General features: G+C 39.6%; 1 protein-coding gene across 2 annotated transcripts in view; it reads right to left on the reverse strand.

Moving 5' to 3' along the window:
* The window catches only part of elmo1 (engulfment and cell motility 1 (ced-12 homolog, C. elegans)), a 197267-nt gene that overhangs the window by 20047 nt on the left and 156915 nt on the right, over positions 1-20305 (reverse strand). For both annotated transcript variants that reach the window (XM_041808742.1, XM_041808743.1), the window contains one exon: positions 3456-3619. In XM_041808742.1, the coding sequence (XP_041664676.1) occupies positions 3456-3619 (164 nt within the window). The remainder of the gene's footprint in view (positions 1-3455; positions 3620-20305) is intronic.

The raw sequence follows: 20305 nt of genomic DNA on the forward strand, positions 1-20305 counted from the left end.
AAAAATGTGCCTTTTCCAGGTTGTCCTCTCCTCCCAGAATGTATTTTGACACCAGTGTGAGACTGGAGGTGAACTTTGTTGCTCCATTTTGGTGAGGTAGCAGTGTCACACATAATACAGGATATTTGTGACCTATTATAAATGTGAAGGTATCTACAGATGGAATTAAAAGCTCAATTATAACTTCCTTTGCCTTTGTTCCTTATCCTCCTCTGGGATTAATTGCCTACTAAAGTTTGGGCTCTAGCCTCCTGATATCGATTCAATAAGTCCTCCGCTCGGCATTGATTACTGTTCAGAGGGACGAGCTTCCTCCTGCTTGAATGATTTTTCAATAGTGCTGGCTACTCCATTAAACACAGGCAGGACAAAACAATGTTCTCCATTACAGGGTCTGCATTCAGGATCAGTCAATGAATGATCTATTACAGAGAGGCTCGCCAAGCTTACTGAGCTGGAGCGGTTCAATGGAGCATTCACTCAGGCTGCTGTTTGCAGACAATCTGAAATGAATACATATTTGCAATCATGAGAGGAGAGCACAGGGGCAACCTGCTTCACGCCAACGGCTCACTCTTTGTTTGCAAAAAGAAAAATTAAAAATAAGAAGGTGTGAGCACATTAATTGAAATTTATCCTTTTTTTAAATTTAGCTGATCAGGTCGTAGGACTTAATGGAGGACTTTAATTGCACCGATCTATCGTACTTCCTCATTTAAAGGGAAACAAGGCTGTCTCACCATCAGTATCAGGAATTAAATCCTCAGAGATACAAAAATGTGCCAAACATTATCCAAAGCTTTAAAGTCTGATCCGTTCCTGTATCTGGATCTTTTTTTTGCTTTACATCGAGTGCATCTGCCTGTTCATTATGCTTTTATTCTCTTTACTCCTACAGTAGCCCTCCTCCTCAATCAGTGTGGCCATCAAGTTAATTTCAAATAGCACGGGGTTTAAGAAATCAATTTTCATTTTTTAATTAAGATATCGATTCATGTAATCCAAAGAGCGATCTTTACATATAGGCCTGCTGTGTTTCCTGACGGCTCCTCAGCTTGCCATGCTGTTTGAGACTTGACTCATAATGTCGTAAACCTCCGCCTGTGTAGTTCTAACTGCTGAACTCTAAAAGTGACTTGATGGAGAGTGCTATGGCCTTAGACCGGACTGACTCATCCACATAGTACAGGTGGTGGTCAGGGGCACTGTGTTCTACAGGGGCACTGCCTCGAACCGTGAGTGTATTATAAAAGCCAGATGTTCTGTCCACTGCTTTATTTTACCTTCTGTATACCTCCGCTTCACAGCTCCCTCTCTGCACTAATTATGCACGGCCCGTCACAGCTTACAGCGGGGAAATGGCATTCTTTTTGGCTTAAACCAGAAAAAATACAAAGCTTTAAAACAATTGTGACGTAGAGCATTTTATACATTTGAATGGTGTCTACAGCTAAGTAAAAATGTATGATAACAAGGGATGTACGATATTATCAGATTTAGCAGAAATACACTTATAAAGTGAATCATCAGTATCAACAGAAAAAAAATCTGCTGATATTTACAACTGATATTTATTGTAGGGCTGCATGATTTTGGTCAAAATGATAATCACAATTATTTGAAACAGTTTTGATATCACAATCATTAATGACAATTAATTTTCCCATTTAAAGTGCTTTTTGTCAGATTTTCTTTTTCAATTTTGCTACTCACCTCTTTCCATGGCTAGACTGGAGTCAAGGTTCATAAGTCGTTAAGACTAATGACCTATAATTTTTAATGAACAAAGGCTTGAAATCCCGGTTTACAATGCTCTTTTAAACTGAGATGAACCTCCCTCCACTAGAGGCCGCTGTAGCTTCAGGTAATGGGCGCTGCCTTCCTGCCTGTGTCTTCCCACAGCATGTCACCGGATGTAAATATGAGAAGTTTAGCAGTTAGCGTGTGGCAGGAACAGCATTGTTTGACAGTTTTTTAAGTAATGAATGGAAATAAAGGAATATGAAGGCTGTTGAGGATTTAACTCACATATAATTAACTACTTTACCGAAGTGAAAAGGCCACATGTAAAAGCCCAATATTAATCTGCAAAGAGGAATGGAGGCTGGTTAAGCTAGCTGCTAATGTTAGCAGGTATGATGTGAGCCTGATATACTCTCTTTAGACTAGTCAGTAAAACACAATTTAAGTAAGTGTCTAGCTGGCTGAGGAAACAGACGCATAGGAACATCCCTAGTTATCAAATATTTAACTTTTTTACAGTTCACTTATTTCTTTTCATTCAATAATAAGTTCCTTTTTCTGTGGTTCAGTAAATGTTGAAGTCTTCAATCTACCTATAAAATCAACTCAGTATCATAGATTTTAGTCAGTTAACCTTACTTTAAGACAGTAGAAAAATCCAGAAATGACACAAAAACACTCTAAAATGCAAAACAGAAATTGGATTCCTCTATGATAACCCTTTATTGATTCCAAGAGAATATAAGCATATTGGTTATTGCCATGCTACAATATCGATAACATTTAAAAAAAACAGGTCATTTATATCCAGAATAAATGTCTTTATTTGCAATATTTGCAGTATTATCATTGTATTATCTAAAGTCTTATTTCCTTAAACAATTATCTAATTTCACATTTCTGTTTTCTCTGTTTAGTGTGGCACATCTGCTCCACTATTACCATATCATAGCCTATCAATGCCACCCCCGTCCTCATATGAAATTAGGGGAGAAATGTATTCCACCATCATTTTCACCCAGCTTAATTATGTGATCTGGTTTGGCACTCTGTGCTGCAGAAGCTCTGTCAAACAGCCGAACACAATGGGTGAGCATAACCCTTAAAGACTGTATGATTGGTATAACGGTATGAGGGTATGACAATATAATGTACCTTCACATTCTCTATAACCATCTGTGCTTTTTGTGTCATCGCAAACCACCTGCTCCCAATTTTTCCTATCTCACTTAAGATATCTAATCTAGTTAGACCAAATTATCATAGGAATCTTAACTAAAAATAGTATTTAATCTCAATAGAAGGGCCATTTGTCCACACATAAGAGATGAACGTTTCTGGTAATGCTCTTTAGTATTTTTGCATATTATCAATACTACTCTCACTATGAACAAACTACTCTTAAAATTTGTCTCAAACACTAAGATTTTGCATTCAAGGCAGATATGATGACACTTTCTCTGTCTCTAGTGTTTGTGAATTATAAAGTCCTTACATTTATGTACACTTTTCTGATGGTGCTTTATTAATTCAAAAAGTCTCCTGTATTTGTTTTCTGTTGTACTAACTTTCATGAAAAGTGCATCACAAAGTCTGATTGATTTATATTTACATCTGAATGTGAAAGCTGCTGATGAGCAACCATCTGTTGGCTTAAGGATCGTTGGTTGTGGTGCTGTAACATCATTCCTGTGTCTGAATGGTTGACTTACAGGATGGGCCGGGACTGAAAGTCTTCCTGATTCATCCTCTCGGACTGGCGTATCTTCAGGATCTCTGTGTAGCTCAGATTCTGCAGGCGACTCTTGAACTGGTCCAGTGAATTAGGCTTGAGAGTGAGTGCTCGCATGATCTGCTCCCTCACCACCTGCATTACCTGCAGAAGAGAAAAGGAAGAGCAGGGTGAGTTCATCATAAATATAAAGGCACAAAAACTAAGCCCCCTCTCTATTTTTAGAGGGGTTAGGGGAGCATATAACTGTCTGTTCAGTCCCCGACAGGATTAATAAAGTTTTTTTCCCAGTCTGTAATCCAGTCTGGTGCACTGAGCCTTAAGAGCAAAGCAGAATAATTCAACAGTCGACGGTTAGCCCCAGTATCATGCATCAGTGAAATGCATGACGGAACTTGCCTCTAATACCCCGGCTAGCTAACAGCATTAGTCTGGCTGTGGCTGCAGAAGCATGACACGAGCGCTGTTCCAAGTCATCAATCCCACTCATGGGGTCTTTGTGATCAGCCGAGGTGACAGAAGAGAAAGAAAAGCTCTCCACAACAACACATTAAACACATCATGCATGTCTGGATCCATTAGCTAAGCGTGTATGCATCGCTGTCTGGAGATAATTAAAGTCTGCACACAGAGGTGGGAGAGGTGCACACTAACACACATTTAGAACGAAGCGTCTGAGAATCAGCAGGTAGCAGAGAGAGAACGGGCTGCAACCACAAACTAGAAGACATGTTATTTTGCTGCAATGAACAGATATTATATTTACTAGATTACCCAAAAAATCTGTAAGAGAATTGCAGTTGTTTCAGGACAGTGCACTAGATACCTGATTCCTTTCACTAAATTAGGCCTTTTCTTATTTTTAAAGCATTAAACTACCTTAATAAACATTCATACATCAGAGACCTCCCTCTATGTTTATTTTTAGTGGGATATCAAAACTAACTTTTACAATCTAGGGTGGCCAACCTCAACACACTTCCACAGCCAAGGTCAAGCTTGATGGCATCTCATTTTTCCAGGCTGTTTCACTCCTGCTCATATGCACAGAGACCACCAGTGTTTTTCAGGCCCTTCAGCATCCACAGTATCACCAGGGGCTCATGGCAACCCTGCTACTCGCCCGGATGGCATCATTCTTACTCAACCCCCCCCCCCCCACCCTAAAGGTACAGACTTTGTTACTTCTTCCACATATTCTTTTCCCATGCCCCTTGTAATATGTAAGGACATCCAGAGCACACCTGGGGGTGTGTCAATCCTCCTCCCTAGGGCAGCTTACCTGCCACATGTACACCTAACATCAGCCTCAGTTTTTGGCACAAACATGCCTAAAACTTATGCACTGTACCGTTTGTCTTCCAGAGGCCTTGATATTAGTTTAATGTGCTTCATGAAGATACACTCTAATGTAAAAATTTTAAAAATAAACCCAAGACATGAGCACAGTAAGTGTAGGCTCAGCGTTATAGTGTATAATATAAAGCGATTCATAAATAATACTGCATTCATGTCAGCCAAGTCATGACAGTCCTTTTATAGCCAAAACCAGCAATAACCAAAGTCAGCAATGAATAAAACAAATTCATTATTTGTAAAATGAAATAAAATCCCAGTTTAAGCTTCTTAATGACAAGACTACACCTTCTTCTTTAACCACAATTAATAAAGCGCTCATTCTGCCTACAGTAAAAAATCTTCTCATCCTCCTCAATATTCACCTGAGCCTCCAGAAAATGAGCTGTAAGCTGAAATCTTCAATGACAGCTGCCTCCATTTAGCTCTGTACTCTGATTTGCATTCTGCATAATTAAGACTTAAAAGCTAGTGTGACTCACAGACCGATTCTTCAGCTGTGAAGGTACTCAGCCTACACACAAGGGGCCTGACTTATAGAAAACATAATTGCTAATGTGCTGAAGCTGCTCAAACAAAAAAGAAAACAACCTGTGGCTAATGTTCCCCTTTCAGTCGAAGACTTAGGTTGGATGCAGGCCTTCAAATCCCGCTGAGACATCCTGTGATATTTGGCTTTAAAAATAAACCTGACTTGGCTTCAGTCAACACTTTTCTGGCCAGGTTGAGCAGAGCTGTTCCCGTTTTTGCAGACGATGTGATTCTAGACGTGACAAGCAGCTCTGATTATGGATCAGACTTGTTAGCAGCCTCCTCTGCAGATGCTGATTCACTGGATCAGTTCATACTGAGGCAACAGAAAAAAAATAGCCCGTTTTCTCTTCTTTTCTCTTTGAGTTCCCTCGACTGAATTTCTCTTTCTGCTGCTTGTCTTGTTGATCAAATGCTTGAAGTATTTCTGAAGTATTTCCAGCCTCTGCAAACAGACTTCTCCACAGCGTGTCGACTCAGATATAATACGAGACAATGAGAGTGTAGGAGTGCTCTGCTAACACGTACGTAAAAATCAATGCATTTTCTTTTATCATAATTGAATTGTTCTTCGGTTCACTACTATTCTGTTTCATCTAGGCTCAACAAACATGCCAATCCCAGAGAGCCAAGATCCCAAACAAAGTCTTATGTAATATCTGTTCTCGCTGTTTGTACTGCGAGGCAATTACTCATCAACTTGCTAACCTCTGAACTTGCGCTACTTAGACTGAGCCAGGGGTTAGAGTGGTGAAAAAACACAGATCTGACAAGAAAATATAAACAGTGCAAACATCCAACCGGCACTGAAAACCAGGAAGACTCAAGACAAGAAGGCTCGGTATGTAAAACCGCTTTAAGATCAGCCCAGGTTGGATGTTAGGCCAGAGTGACAAAGCCAAAAATAAGGGAATTAAGCCATTTCTATATATACTACAAGGACAATTGTATTTGGCCACACCGGTTCATTACTAAAATCAGGTGTTTAAATCAGACCTGTTGCCACAGGTGGATAAAATCACACACCTAGCCATGCAATCTCTATGTGCAAACATTTGTGATCCCAAATGGGTCACTCTGAAGAGCTCAAAGACTTCAAGCGCGGTACTGTGATGGATGCAATAGGCAATAGGTTTGGGCTAGGCCTTTGCTAGCCAGGCCTTCTGGTCAGTGCCTGACCTCATAAATGTTCTACAGAATGATCGGACACAAATTCCCACAGAAACACTCTAAAATCTTGTGGAAAGCCTTCTAAGAAGAGTGGAGGCTGTCAAAGCAGCAAAATGGGGCAACTCGATGTTTAAGTACATGTATGTGAAGCCTTGTGCCATGTAAAATGGCTGAATACTTGTGTCCAACTTTTGTAAACTTAAAAAAAAAAAACAAAGGGAAGCATGTACAAGGAGAAGACAATGGGGCCTAAAATGGAGTCTTACAGGACCCCACAGTATAATGGAGTCGCAGCAGTGGAGTACTTACCAAGAGAGGTAGAGAAAGTTCTAATAGGTGTGACTGAAACCTTTTCAGGACATTACCTTTAATGCTATCACATAGTTCAGAGAACTGAAGTTTCAAATGGTGTAGAGCAAGGGTCAACAACTACATTTGGACAAGGCCCAGGTTTTTTTCTATTGGCACTTTCAAATATTTTTCTTTCAGTATTTTCATTTTCTTTCAAATATATGTAATTGTTAGGCTCTAATAGTAAGATCAGTCCTATTTATTACAGCCGGCCACAAGGGGGCGATTGAGATATTTTAGCTGAATATTCCTGAAGCCAAAAAGTGAAATAGAAAATGGCAGTTTTAACAGGAATGGACTGCTAAATTTGTGTTTAACGTGCATCATATTTGCTAGTAATGGGTGAAACGTAGTTTTCTGAAAAAAAAGGAAAAAAAAAAAGTGTTTAGGAGGGAATTATAAAGTTGTTTATTTGCAAGTTATTTCAGAAATTAAACATCTGTAAATTTATAAGAAAAAACTTGAAATATAAAAGTTTCTAAAGTCTTAAATCTTGACATTAGAAACTCAAAAATTTCCAGTTTTTAAAATAATAAATTAAAACGTTATTGAGGCAAAAAATTACAAGAAACCAAACTGACAACAGTGGTTGAATTTTTGAGATAATAAAGCTGAAAAGTCAAATTCCAAAGTTTTTGTTCATGTACATTTACAACAGTTGAAGTAAAAAAAAAAATTCTTGAAAATAACCAACTTCATAAAGTTGAGAATTTCAAGTTATTTTCTTAAAAATTAACAGATCCTCTTTATAATTACTATTATTGTTATTATTAGAGTGGTCCTAACTTGCTGTCGTGATAATGAATAGCTTATACACAGATGTTTTCCATGAACAAGTGTATGAAGGCCTATTGTGTTGGGATTTTGTCAGTGAAAACAATGAAAATTGATGGGTACTTTTTCTTAGGGGGTCTTGGGGGCAAGAAAAACATTGGGAACCACTGCCTTATATAAATCAAATTAAAAAATACAGAAATATCTCCTTAAGTCATGTGGTAATTAAAGAACGTCTACATATATACATGACTTAAAGACTTATTCTCCTCTGTGTCTGCAGCTTTGATCATCATATTGTTCAGAAGATAAACAGCGGTATTAAACTGACCCACCACTAGAGGACAATGATTTTCACTTTCCCTCCACACCAGTTCAGACTTGTTCTAAAAAAAAAAAAAAAAGCTTAAATATAGACATAATCAGAAAACTGATTTTGCTTTTATTCCACTCATGCATTTGCCTTTTTTAAGGTTAATCTATTCATAAATAGAGCTCTTCATTCCTTCCTCAGCTGAAACAGTGACTCTCACTGCTGGATGCAGTTTCCACAGCAGGCTGTTTTCTGTACTCCTGGTCTCTTTAATACCCAAGCTATATTTTCATAGCAGAGCAACACATGTGACGAGAACCCAGCAGATTTACAACCCCCCTGGACTTAAAGCCTCATTCCTCCTGCAGAAAAATGTGCAGACAAATGGATGAAGCCAGAGCTTTCAATCATGCTCAGAGAGATTCATCACTCCTGTTCGCTGCTTTTAATCAAACCTTCAAGATCATAAATTTCCTTTCACATACACACTGCCGTTAGTCTGATAATTAAAGCTTAAATTAATTTATTTTCCCATTAAGATTACAAATGGTCTGTCAGGGTGTGTAACAGGAACATTCTTCCAATAAGAAGCTATCAGGTCAGTTTGGATTGCTTTAGTTTTTATTTGCATCTCCAAAATATCACCTGGATTTATAAAAACAGCAGGAAAAGTTCTCAGTTTGAGAAGGTCATTGAGGTGAATTATTCTGGCCCCTATCTAAACTCATCCTGATCTCTGGAGACTTTCTGCTGTCCTGCCCCGATGTTTCCGCAGAGCCGTCCTCAGGGAACGATCATTAATATGCCTTGTTTGCAGTCATGTCTCCAGCAGGAAAACAATTCTGTTGGCCCATGTGGCTGCACTCCTGCTAATTAAAACCGTGAATATTCATCACTTTTAATATGAACACATGGTCCTTTCACAACAGGGTGGAAGGACATTATGAATTTTTTATATCCATACTTCTTTTTTATGTGCTGATTGCTCACAGAACACCTTGGTGGAGGTGAGATGACGTCAGTGCTGAAATAAACTTCCCTGAGCTCACATTCAGGATACTTTTACGCACAGTTTTGTCCCTCGAAGGTGTCCATTAAATCCAAGGGCTTTTATTTCTATTTAGTGTGAGCTGTTGATCCAGGATTTATCTCTTCTATCGTGTCCACCTTTCTTTTCTGTCTCACTCTACATTCCCCATCACGCTCCCTAATCTCCTCCAGACAACCTCCCATCATTCTTTCTTGTAGCTCAAGTTACAGCAGAGCAAGTGTCAGAAAAAGTAATTAAACGCTGTCCCATGAGCCGTCTAGTACACGTAATAAAGAGCGGGCCACACTGACTCCTCGTCATCCTCACTCTCCTCCAACAGGACAGTCCGGGAGCTCCTCTCTCTCCTGGAGTCGCCCTGCCATCCATCATCCCAAACGCGTCAACCGGAACAAATTACCGTCCCCCTATAGCCGTCCAATCAACAGCCGCGGCTGCTCCATTTAACTAAGAGGATGCTAATGACATCATTTACCAGCTGTCACTCAAATGCTCGCCAGTCACTCAAACCTGGGTGTTGGAATCTGGAGACCATGCAGCAGAGATGCAAATAATACAGCGGTAATCACAGAATAATGACTCTGCAGATACTCCCTGAAAGCAATCAAAAAGTCAATCTCACATGGCGATAATGGGAGCGTGGTGAAGTGTGTACCTGCATCTGCAGCCTTGGAGACAAAACATGCTTAAGCATACAAAGATGAAGCTCTGACAAGTGCACGGTCATTTAATAAGCAGGAAAAAAGGAATACAGGGAATCCATTTCTCTGACACTTAAATGATAATTACATTCCTCACCCACTGCCACCATCACCACTGTTAATTCAATAATTATCTTCTTCAAAGTTCAAACCATGGTGTTATTCAGAGAAAAGCATCACCATGGAGATGGACATGAGAGGACGCCCCCCTCTTCTCAGACGGTACACAAAGAGAAGGGCTGGAGTAAATTTAGACTCCAAAAACGCCTTGAACATTGATGTACAAATGTGTCAAAGAGAGGCAAAGATTTATGGATCTAATGGTTCTTATGAGCTAAGCCTTGGGCCTTTAAATAGACACACACACCACCACCCATTAAAGTGTGAATTAAAAGAAAAGTCTGGCTTTTATGACACACTGCACCCCAGTTAGCTGGACCTCCAGCCTTGTTTGGTCTAGACCAGTGGCTCTCGAATGGTTAGATTAGATGTACAACAACTACACAACTGTGCAACTAGAGGTTAGGAATACACAATATTATTAGTCGGACTAGTATCATTATCCGCAGATATTGGCGCAAGATATCTACAACTGATATGTCAGCTATTAATATTGGCCTATGCTAACTATAAGTTAGCCTAAATAAGCTTTCAGCTTGATTTTCTTTTAATATCAGCCTATATTGGCTGTAAATACTGCTAAATATTGGCTGTAAATATTGCCCTATGTCAACTGTAAATATTGGCCTGAAGGGTGGTAAATATCAGCCAATATAGTCTTTAAGTATCAGCCTATATCGGCTTTCAATATTGGTGTATATCAGCTGTAACGATCACTAAATATTGACTGTAAATATTGCCCTATGCCAACTGTAGATGTTGGCATAAAAGGGCTGTAAATACTGGCTTATATCGGCTGTGAATATAGCTACATATTGGCTGTAAATATCACCCCATATTGGCTGTCAATATCAGTCCTTATTGTATGTAAATGTTGGCCTGTTTTAGATGCCAGTATCGGCCTATATCCGCTGTGAATATCAGCCTGTATCAAGATGTCAGTATTGACCTATACAGGCTGTTAATGTCGTTGAATATTGGCTATAAACATCATCTGAATTATAATCCACATTTAAAAAGCCAAACTGGTACCAAATAAAGAACCATTTGTGAGCCAAACAACCAACTCTACTGAGCTGAGCCAAATTATCTTGATCTGCAAAGAGACAGATTTCCCATCACATGGAGGGATACTGGACAGACATCAGCTGAGGAAACACAAGTAAGATAAGAGTTTAACGTGCTAAACCAAGGCAGAACTCTACTGAACCAAACCAGCCCACTTTGGGGAAATGGACCATACACAAGCAGCTTGTCCAGGCTTCAGACTGAGCCTTTTATAATCCTTGCCCTCTGCCATTTCTCTGAGTTTTTTTTTATTATTGCCTTAATATTTCACTATTTCCGGAACACAAAAGTAGCTTAAGAATAAAGAAGGTTTTAACTGTTGCACTTTGAACACTTGGCGTAGTCATAAATGGCTAAAAATTGGCCTTTTGGTAACGGTGGGGAGTTCTCCACCGCTGCATGATGTCATCTGCAAAGAACCTATACATATCAGCAGTATAAATTATGTACTGGCCTTAAATATTGGTAAAATGTACTAGTGTACCATTAGGTTTAGGTGCTTGCCCAGGGTGCCTTACACTCAGTGGGTCTGACCGTGAGCCCTGAACATTTTGAATGATGACCCAAGTGTAAAAACGACTACTGGGCTGTCTTCTTCCCCACTCCTCTTTCAGCTCTGCCTACCTCTCCTTGCACTGGAGACAGAGTTTGCAATTAGAAAGGTGTGCATATATCATTATCAGCTAGAATGAGTTTTAAAATATTAGGTAGAGATTCATTCTGTCTTTTACAGTAGAGTTTTAAAATATCGGCAAATTGACATAAGTCCAATATTGTACAGGAAGTACACTTGTGCTGTCTTTATCTTTGCCCTGACATGTTGCATGAAAAAAAGGCTATTCTCCAGCTTCTCTGAGCTTGAGAAATGCATAGCAGGCGTATGAGACACCCTGACTGGTTAATATGCAAATGTTCTGAAAATAAAACCATATTACCACACAGCCAAGACGTCAGGCTCACGCTGCCAGTCTGAAATTGGCATTACACTATCAGACAACCCAGTGATGTTTCAATACAGCTTAAACCCTAAGTGTATTTCCCACATGGAAACCAATCTGAAACATTTTAAAAACCAGAAGAAGAAACCGTCACTCCTTACACTGTAGACTTGGTGCAAAACTGTTGTAGTCTATGTAATATTATTATTGTGGTTACATTCTGAAATATTGTAACATGTGCCCATTAATTAAGTCCTGAAAAGTTAAAAGATGACCTGTGCTTTTTTAGAAATGCTTCAGTCACCCATATCTTGTTTACTCCTGCTTTCTCTTTCTGAAGTGATAGTGACACTAATCTATGCCAACAAGGCCAACTGTGCCGTCTTTTGCTCTCCATCACCCTGCCATCTGTGTGAGAGGACGCTTTGGGAGATGAAACAAAACATAGAAAACTCACACAGCCTCAGTCTGACACCAACTGCAGAGCTTCCAGGACTTTAAATAAAGCTGGGAAATAAAAAAAAAGGTTGGTCTAAAACTGAAGTCCATGGTGCTTTGTGTGTCCGCTCCTGTCAGTGTCACAGATGTGACGGTGATGTTGATGGTTTCATATGAGATGCCATTCTGGCCACACTCAGGGTCAAACCTTATCTCCAGTTGTCGAGGAACACTGCCGTCAGGAAGGATGGTGACTGTCACATGTGACAAAAGTGATGTTGATCACATAATGGAACTCGAAGCATGAACAGCAGTCAGAGAGTGTTGGTGAGAGAATCTCAGCTGTGTTATATGCAACTGTTTTCATATGATAGATACAACACGACATGATATGTAAAGGATACGACAATATGATAAGACAGTGCTATACAACATGAAACAATACCATAAGGTACAATATGACTTGATACTGTCAGTGTTGGTGTAGGTAAAAAAAGTCATCATTACTCATTACTAGTTACTTAAGAAAAAGTAATAAGTTGTATTACTTAGTAACTCACAGCTAAAAGTAACTAGTTACACTGCTTTTGAATTACTCCTCATCTCCTGAGAGTTTCTGGAGCTTAGTTGCCAATGAAAAATACAATGCTAAACCTAACACATTCCCATAGTATACTGTAATACCACTATTTCATGCAGTAAAAGGCGTAAGGATACATGAGTGATGTCAACACAAGAATCCCGAGTGCAGCTTCATCGCAAACAACTATTTTTTGGAACAATCCTCAAGTGTATGGTGTCAGCTCGATTGTTTTACTGCTCCAAATCATGTTGTAGCCTCCAAGACCCCAAATTGTAAATATTGAACACGTTAGTTACGATTCTAGGTTGTAGTGCCTCCGACGAAATACCCACAACAAATGATGAGAGCGAGCAGACGAGGTAGCGTCCAGCCAGATCATATGTACTTCCACTGCTAACAACCATAAACACTGTAGCTTCATTCCAGCCAGGATTTCATCCTGAGTCTTTCCCTTGTTTTATGATTTTTGCTGCACATGTAACCCATGCCAGGGCAGCCTGTTGTGGAGAGGGTATAGACAGACATTCGTGTTTGTTTTTTTTCTGAAGTCACTTGATCACCTAAGGTCCTTGGCAGGTTGGCAGGTGTGTGGTCTCCAGTGATCTGACTGTCTGGCTGAGTTGTCCAGGGTGTGCGTCCAAAGAATTAAAGATAAGAAAATTGTTTGAAACTGTCCTGATGTATGTGGCCTCCCACGTATTTAAAATCATTTCAGATTTGTTAAACATCTAGTGTGCGGCCGGCCTTAGTCAGCAGTAGAGTATGTCAGTTGTGTTAATAAAGTCACCAGACTGGGATGCAGGTGGCCGAATGGTTTAAGCCGCACCCCATGTGCGCGGTCGGCCCGGGTTCTAATATGGCCTGTAGCACTTTCCTGCATGTCTCTCCCTAGGTCCGTCATCCCTGTGTCCACTGTGTACTGTGTATACTAAATAGCACAAATCCTTCTTCTAACAAGGACTACAGACACCAGATCTCTCCTTTCTGCTTTTTAATACAAAAAGGTGACAGCAAAGTTGTGAAAATCAGACCAACACACCGCACAGAGAAATGTGTCTAGAACAAAGCTACAGTAGGGAACATTTCCTCCACCATATTTGCCGCCATAAGCCTATTTATCTCAGCTTTTGTGTTTAGCCTACCTTTGGCTGATGTTGAAAATCAAGCTTTAGCTGCCTGGTTGGTGTCAGAATCATGCAGTTATCTTGAGCATCACTCAGGCTGACAAATGTAATGTTATTATGCCTTACACCCAAAACTATGATACAAAACATCTTGATATGATAAAGTACAGTAAAAAACAGCTTGATACAATATTATTAAATTGATACAATGCAATACAATAACACATGATATAAAACAAATGGAACCAAACAATACGGAATGATACAAAACAATAAAACTAATGCAAATGAAACGATACAATACGGTATGATGATACTAATCGGCTTGATACAATATGATGCAATACAATACAACACTGATCACCTTGCTAAATAAGTCCTTCTCTTTGATTGCTCAGTTTGGTCAGACAACCAGCTCTTGGAAAAGTCTTGGTTGTGCCAAACTTCTTTCATTAGAGAATCAAGGAGGCCACTGCGCTCTTAGAAACCTTCAGTGTAGCAGAAATGTTTTTGTAGCCTTCCCCAGATCTGTGCCTATCAACAATCCTGTCTCTAAGCTCTGCAGAAATTCCTTTGACCTCATGAGCTGGTTTTTGCTCTGTCAGCTGTGAGGCCTTGCGAAGGGTCTGAATATTTCTGTCAATATGATATTTCAGTTTTTCATTTTTCAGAAACTTGCAAAAATTTCAAGAATTCTGTTTTGACTTTGTCATGATGGGGTACTCAGTGTAAATTAATGAGAATAAAAATGACTTTTTTTGTACTTTAGCATCAGGTTGAAACATAAGAAAACTGAAAAAGTAAAAATGCTCTGAATATGTTCTTAATGCAAGTAGGGATGCACCGATCAATTCTTTTTCAGTTCCGATCAGATTCTGATAAATATGTGCCGATATTTATCCAAAAAACAACAACTGAGTATAAGTTATAAACAACAATGCTTACCCTAAATGCTCTTTAATGAACCTCCCACCTCTAGAGACCACTGTAGCTTCAGTTAATGGCCGCGGCCTTCCTCTCTGACCCTTCACTGGATGTAAACAATGAGAAGCTCGGCAGTGGCAAAGCTGTTAGCATATAGTAGGAAGACTGCAGTATGATAGTTTTCCAAAATAGTAAATGGAAATAAAGTGGTGTGTGTCGCTGTCGAGGGTTAAGCTCACGTATGACTACTCACCTGAAGTGAAAAGAGGCCAAATATCAAAGCACAATATTAATCTGCAAAGAGGAACAAAGGCGGGCGGCGCTAGCTTTCAATGCTAGCCACGGTGTAGAGAGTGTTATCAGGCTAACGTCACACCCACTCTTCTTTGTGTTCTCTCATCTTTAGACTAGTTTTGACTATTCTAAATATAGATTTACGTTTAATCGACTAGGTATATCCTACTAAGAAAATCCCTAACTAATACTAGCTCAGTCACACACAGACTGTCTTGTGTTAGACTGCGGTGCGTTCATGGTCTACCGCAAACTGCAGGATAGATTTGGATCAGTCACTTGGATCAGCGCTGTCAGTCAGATATCAGATCTATTAATTACGTACCAATATTGGATCAGATCGGCCCCATCCCTAAATGCAGGGTATATGAACACGTGTATATCCTCCCACAGTCCCAAAGATTATACAGCTACCTTTCCAAATGCGCTATTTCTCTTCGCTCTTTAACTGCACGTTAAATTATTAATGTTATTCTTTTTTTCCAATGTGTATTGATACCTGGACATTTAGTCCTTCTTTAACATCAGCACCATACACACTGTGTGTTTTTCTTAGAATCTGGTCTTGGTTCTTCCACAGGCTAAAGTGTACACATGTAAATATTCTAATAATACTGTTACCTTTATTGATACTTTTGTTATCTTGTATTTAAGTATTTTAGGCACATCTTTTATGTTCCCCTTTCTTAGATACTGCTGATTTCTTTGTCATCTCCTGTTGTGCTGTTGTAATTACCAAATTTCTCCCAAAGGGGAATCAATAAAGGTTAATTTTATCTTATCTCATTGCATGCATTGTGCAAAACTGATTACGCAATGATGAAAAGTTAAGCCAAACTAATGCATTTAAATGAGAAGGCAGAGTTTATGTTTGTAATGCCTACTCTTATCTCAGACATTTATGTGCCTGCACATTTGTACCACAGCATTATTCATCGTTCAAAATGCCAAACAAAAGGCTGCCATTTCATTGAGAGTGAGGGAAAAGAGGTAAGAGGCAGATTATATGCAGTATATTCAGGCTTTCTTGTTAGACTCTCCTGACAGCCCTGTCATGGCTCCATGTTAAGCCTGCTGAGAGCAGCTAAGTGGAAAGGCACTACTTTCATCCATTAAAATTTCAATTATGTATCCTTGCCCCACGGCTTGGAATGTAGGGAGTTTCTGTATCTCAATAATATAAAATAGAGTGGTAAGAGGTAAATGTAAGCTCTTTGCTCTTTTAGTAAAAGCCTTAGGGACATGTTTGACAGCATGACTGCACCACGGGGGAACAGCACAGACTGTATTATAGGCAGGACACTGTACACGCTTAACACTAATTTATTCCTTCTCCTGCGTCTTTTTTAACGCATAAAAAAGGACCAAAAATACTTGAGGTTATTCCATGTAAAGTCCAAATAATTTCCACAGTATACATCTGCAGGCTCCCTCCATCAAACATCCTCATCCTTCCACATGACTGATGCGAGCTGGACGCCGGCTGTTGCTGCGAGCTGTTGTGTTGCCATATTTAGAGTGCTTGAGCTGCATGCTCAGACAAACTGTCAGAGGGGCTCTTTTTCAACAAGCAGGGTGCTGCTCGGGACATATGGATGACTGGAAAGAAAATTCGCCTGGGAAATCGCCACTTACTCTGAGTCAAGAAATGCTGATGAAAGCCAAGTGCTGACCTTGGCTTGTGAGCAGTGTTGCATTAATGAGTGTTTAATTGTGACGTGGTTGTTGGAGGAAATATGAACATTCTGCATTAATTGTCCCGGAGGGGGATGAGTAAATTAGTTGTGATTAAATAGCCATTACAGCACAACAGAACAGGTATTATTTCATTCTATAACGCTCATCAGAGATAGTGCTTTTCTTACAGTCACTGATGGACTGGCTATCTGGAATTTGGGCAAATGCCAAACAGACGTCCCAGCTAAGGTACATTTAGGCTACTCAGATAAGCTCATCATTCCACTAATAGAAAAGCATGAATAAAATAATAGAATATACCCCTTTTCATACTGTTTTTAATTAGAGAGTATTCTCTCCAATCATCCTCTTGTGATACTGACAATAGAAAAGCCTGAAGTCTTGGTTCTAAACTGGTGGATTTGGACCCAAAGATGAGTCCCAGAGCCATTTTCAGTGGGTCGCAGATGTGTGCAAAAGTCTATGACAGTCAGATCTTTTGATCCATTTCTATTTCAAACTGAAGTTTGTAGATGAAGACAATTCAGTTAACAGTGATGATGTGAGGTCTCACAATACTGATTGGTTATTTCACTGCTGACATTTATCATTGAAAATTTGTACAAAAAAACAAAAAAAAAGCTTCTATACACCATGTGCATTGCCTCTAACATTTTCCGACACTTCTTCCCCTTAAGCAGCTTCATTGTAGTTCGAAATAAGCAATATTACTGTGGTATCATCCGTAAACTTTACAACCATGTTGTTCTGTTGTTTAGCAGCACAATCAATGTACACATATTATACAGTAAGGGACTAAGACAACAGCCTAGAGGTGCTTCAGTGTAATGAACGACAGTGGAAGAAAAATTGTCACCTTCACAAACTGTCTAAAGTCAAATATCTGTCTGCAGATGGAGTTACAGAGGCTAAGATCTCTCAGCTTTAACACCAATATCAATAGCACAGTAGTGTTAAAAGCAGAGCTATAATTTCTCAACAATATTTTAATATAAACGTGTTTACTAACCAGATAAGTATTCCAGTATGACTAGGCAATGACACAACATCCTGGTAGATAGTTTCTTTGTCATAACAATACTTCTTGTCATCAAAGCGTATACTTTTGGAAAGCCTGTTTATTTCCCTTTCAGTGGTACCACATTTGCAAGGAGCATGCATTTGTGGGATGAGCAGCAGAGCTGAGTATGTGGGTTGCACCCATGAAAAATGTTCCAAATCACACCTGCCAATGTCAAACAGCTTATTCTGCCGTTGACTCTTGTTCGGTGTTGTTTGGTGGATTGGATGATTGATGTCTGAAGAAAAAAGACATACTGGCAGTTTAATCATTTATTCATTTAACAAATGGGAGTATCAGTAATATGCAGAATAACCATACACAGCCACAACAACCTGGCATCTCCTCCTCATGCTGGTCACCAGCTTTGAGTTCAGTCAAATGTGACTTGCTGATTCTTGGAACAGACACCTGTAGCAGGGCCCATGCTCACAGATGCAGGAGTCAATAACAACAGAAAAATAAGCTGTTTTGCATTGGCAAATTTTTCATGGGCACAACCCACATAATCAGCTTTGCTGCTCATCCCACAAATGTATGCTCCTAACAAATGTGGGACCATTTAAAAGGAGAATAAAAAGGCTTTCTAACAGTATCAGATTTATTGCCAAGAAGCATTGTTACAACAAAGAAATAATCTACCGAAAACACATTTACTTACTTTTTGTGCTAAGTTATATGTCTTTAGCAACTTCTCAATCCACCAGGGCTTACAGTCTACCCATAATGCATTACTGCTTAGTAAACAGTGCCAAAAATTCTCTCTGAAAGTCTTTAAGGACCTAATTAAAGTTGATTTTGAAGATCTGACATGCTCTCCATTAAAAATGTAGCAAGAAGTCATCTAGCCAGTATGCATTTAGACTAAGTTTTTTCTGCACAGGCAGAGCTTCTTTTTCCACATTTACATAAAGTTTTGCAGTGTTCAAAGTAGATTTGGCAAGAGATTTTGCTGCAAATCTTTACACTGCACCTCTTGGCAACTATGCACTCCAGTACAATTGATTGTCTTTTCTTTTGTAGTCAGAAGATGAAGTTGGACCAAAGTTGGACCATCAAGGAACACTATAACCCTTAAGACATGACACTGGATGGCAGACATATCTGGGTTTTTCTTTCCATTTTTTTTTTAACATGCGTAATTGCCCTTTCATGTGCTTCAAAGGATGTCCACATTCTTCAGAACTGGATCATTATGCTCCTGATGATAAGGCCTACAGCTGATATACATTTCACATATGCACTGCAGAAATACACCCTCATAAGTAAACAGACATTAATAAATAAATGGGTTGATAACTCACTCAAAAGATGAATAAAACTGAGTATAGTTGTTCTTTCCCTGATGAGCTCTCACAAAGATGAAAAGACTGAGTTATTACATGCACAAAAATCAAAATGTTAGCTCTGCATCTTTGCCCCTGCAACTCTGACGGTTTGATGCTAATGGTTGATGATCTCTGTGGCCTGATTAGTGAGCTTAGCTTTGAGATTCTCAGTGTGAGTGGGTGAGATCAGAGATCTCCCCCTTAGGCACCCACGCACAGAACACAGAGTCATGAAAAACTAAAGACACAGTTGACATCCATTCTCTGCTCCTGTTTCACACTCAATACAAACCATGCGGACAAGACAAAAACAAACCGTACTCACTGCTACAAAAACATCACTTTGCTGCAATGTATGTGCAAAACACAGCACTGTGTGTTGTCCAAATGTGCAGAACACAATAAAGCAAACCTTGTTAAGGGAGTGGGAGGTGAAGCAGCCAGGCAGAAAGATATAAATAGCCTGTCTGAATTCAACAAAAGAGGTGGAGGGGGGTCGGGAACAAGAATGAGGAGGAGGAAAGGGAGAGATAGAGCGCAGAGGATGAAAAAGAGGAGCAATAAAGGTAAAAATGAGAAAGAAGTGAGGAAAACAAAATGAGTATGGAATAAGAAAGCAGCGGGTCTCATTGCAGGGATGAGTGGGGGAGGGGCTGCTTCACTGTGTCCTGACACGAGTCAGAGATATATGACTTCATGCAAAGCACGACGGCAGCACTCACAGTTGTTGGCACAAGGCAGCGTGTGCAGCGTTTTCACCAACTGTCCCAAGCTGCTTCCTGATATCCAAACATGGCCGCCACCCAAAACATTTGGCACCTGCACTCACATTTATATTGTCGCATCAAATCTGACTGGACACACATGCAGCCGTTTCATTAATCATGCATGCGTGCATGTTAACCTTCTGGCAAAGAAGAGTCCTGTTGCTAAAGAACAGAGCCAGAAATCATTTGCATTCATTTGCATTAAGTGTCTGTAATTGATTTGAGGTGAGCAGCCTTAAATAAC

This window comes from Cheilinus undulatus, linkage group 16 (genome assembly GCF_018320785.1).
Source record: "Cheilinus undulatus linkage group 16, ASM1832078v1, whole genome shotgun sequence".
NCBI lineage: Eukaryota > Metazoa > Chordata > Actinopteri > Labriformes > Labridae > Cheilinus > Cheilinus undulatus.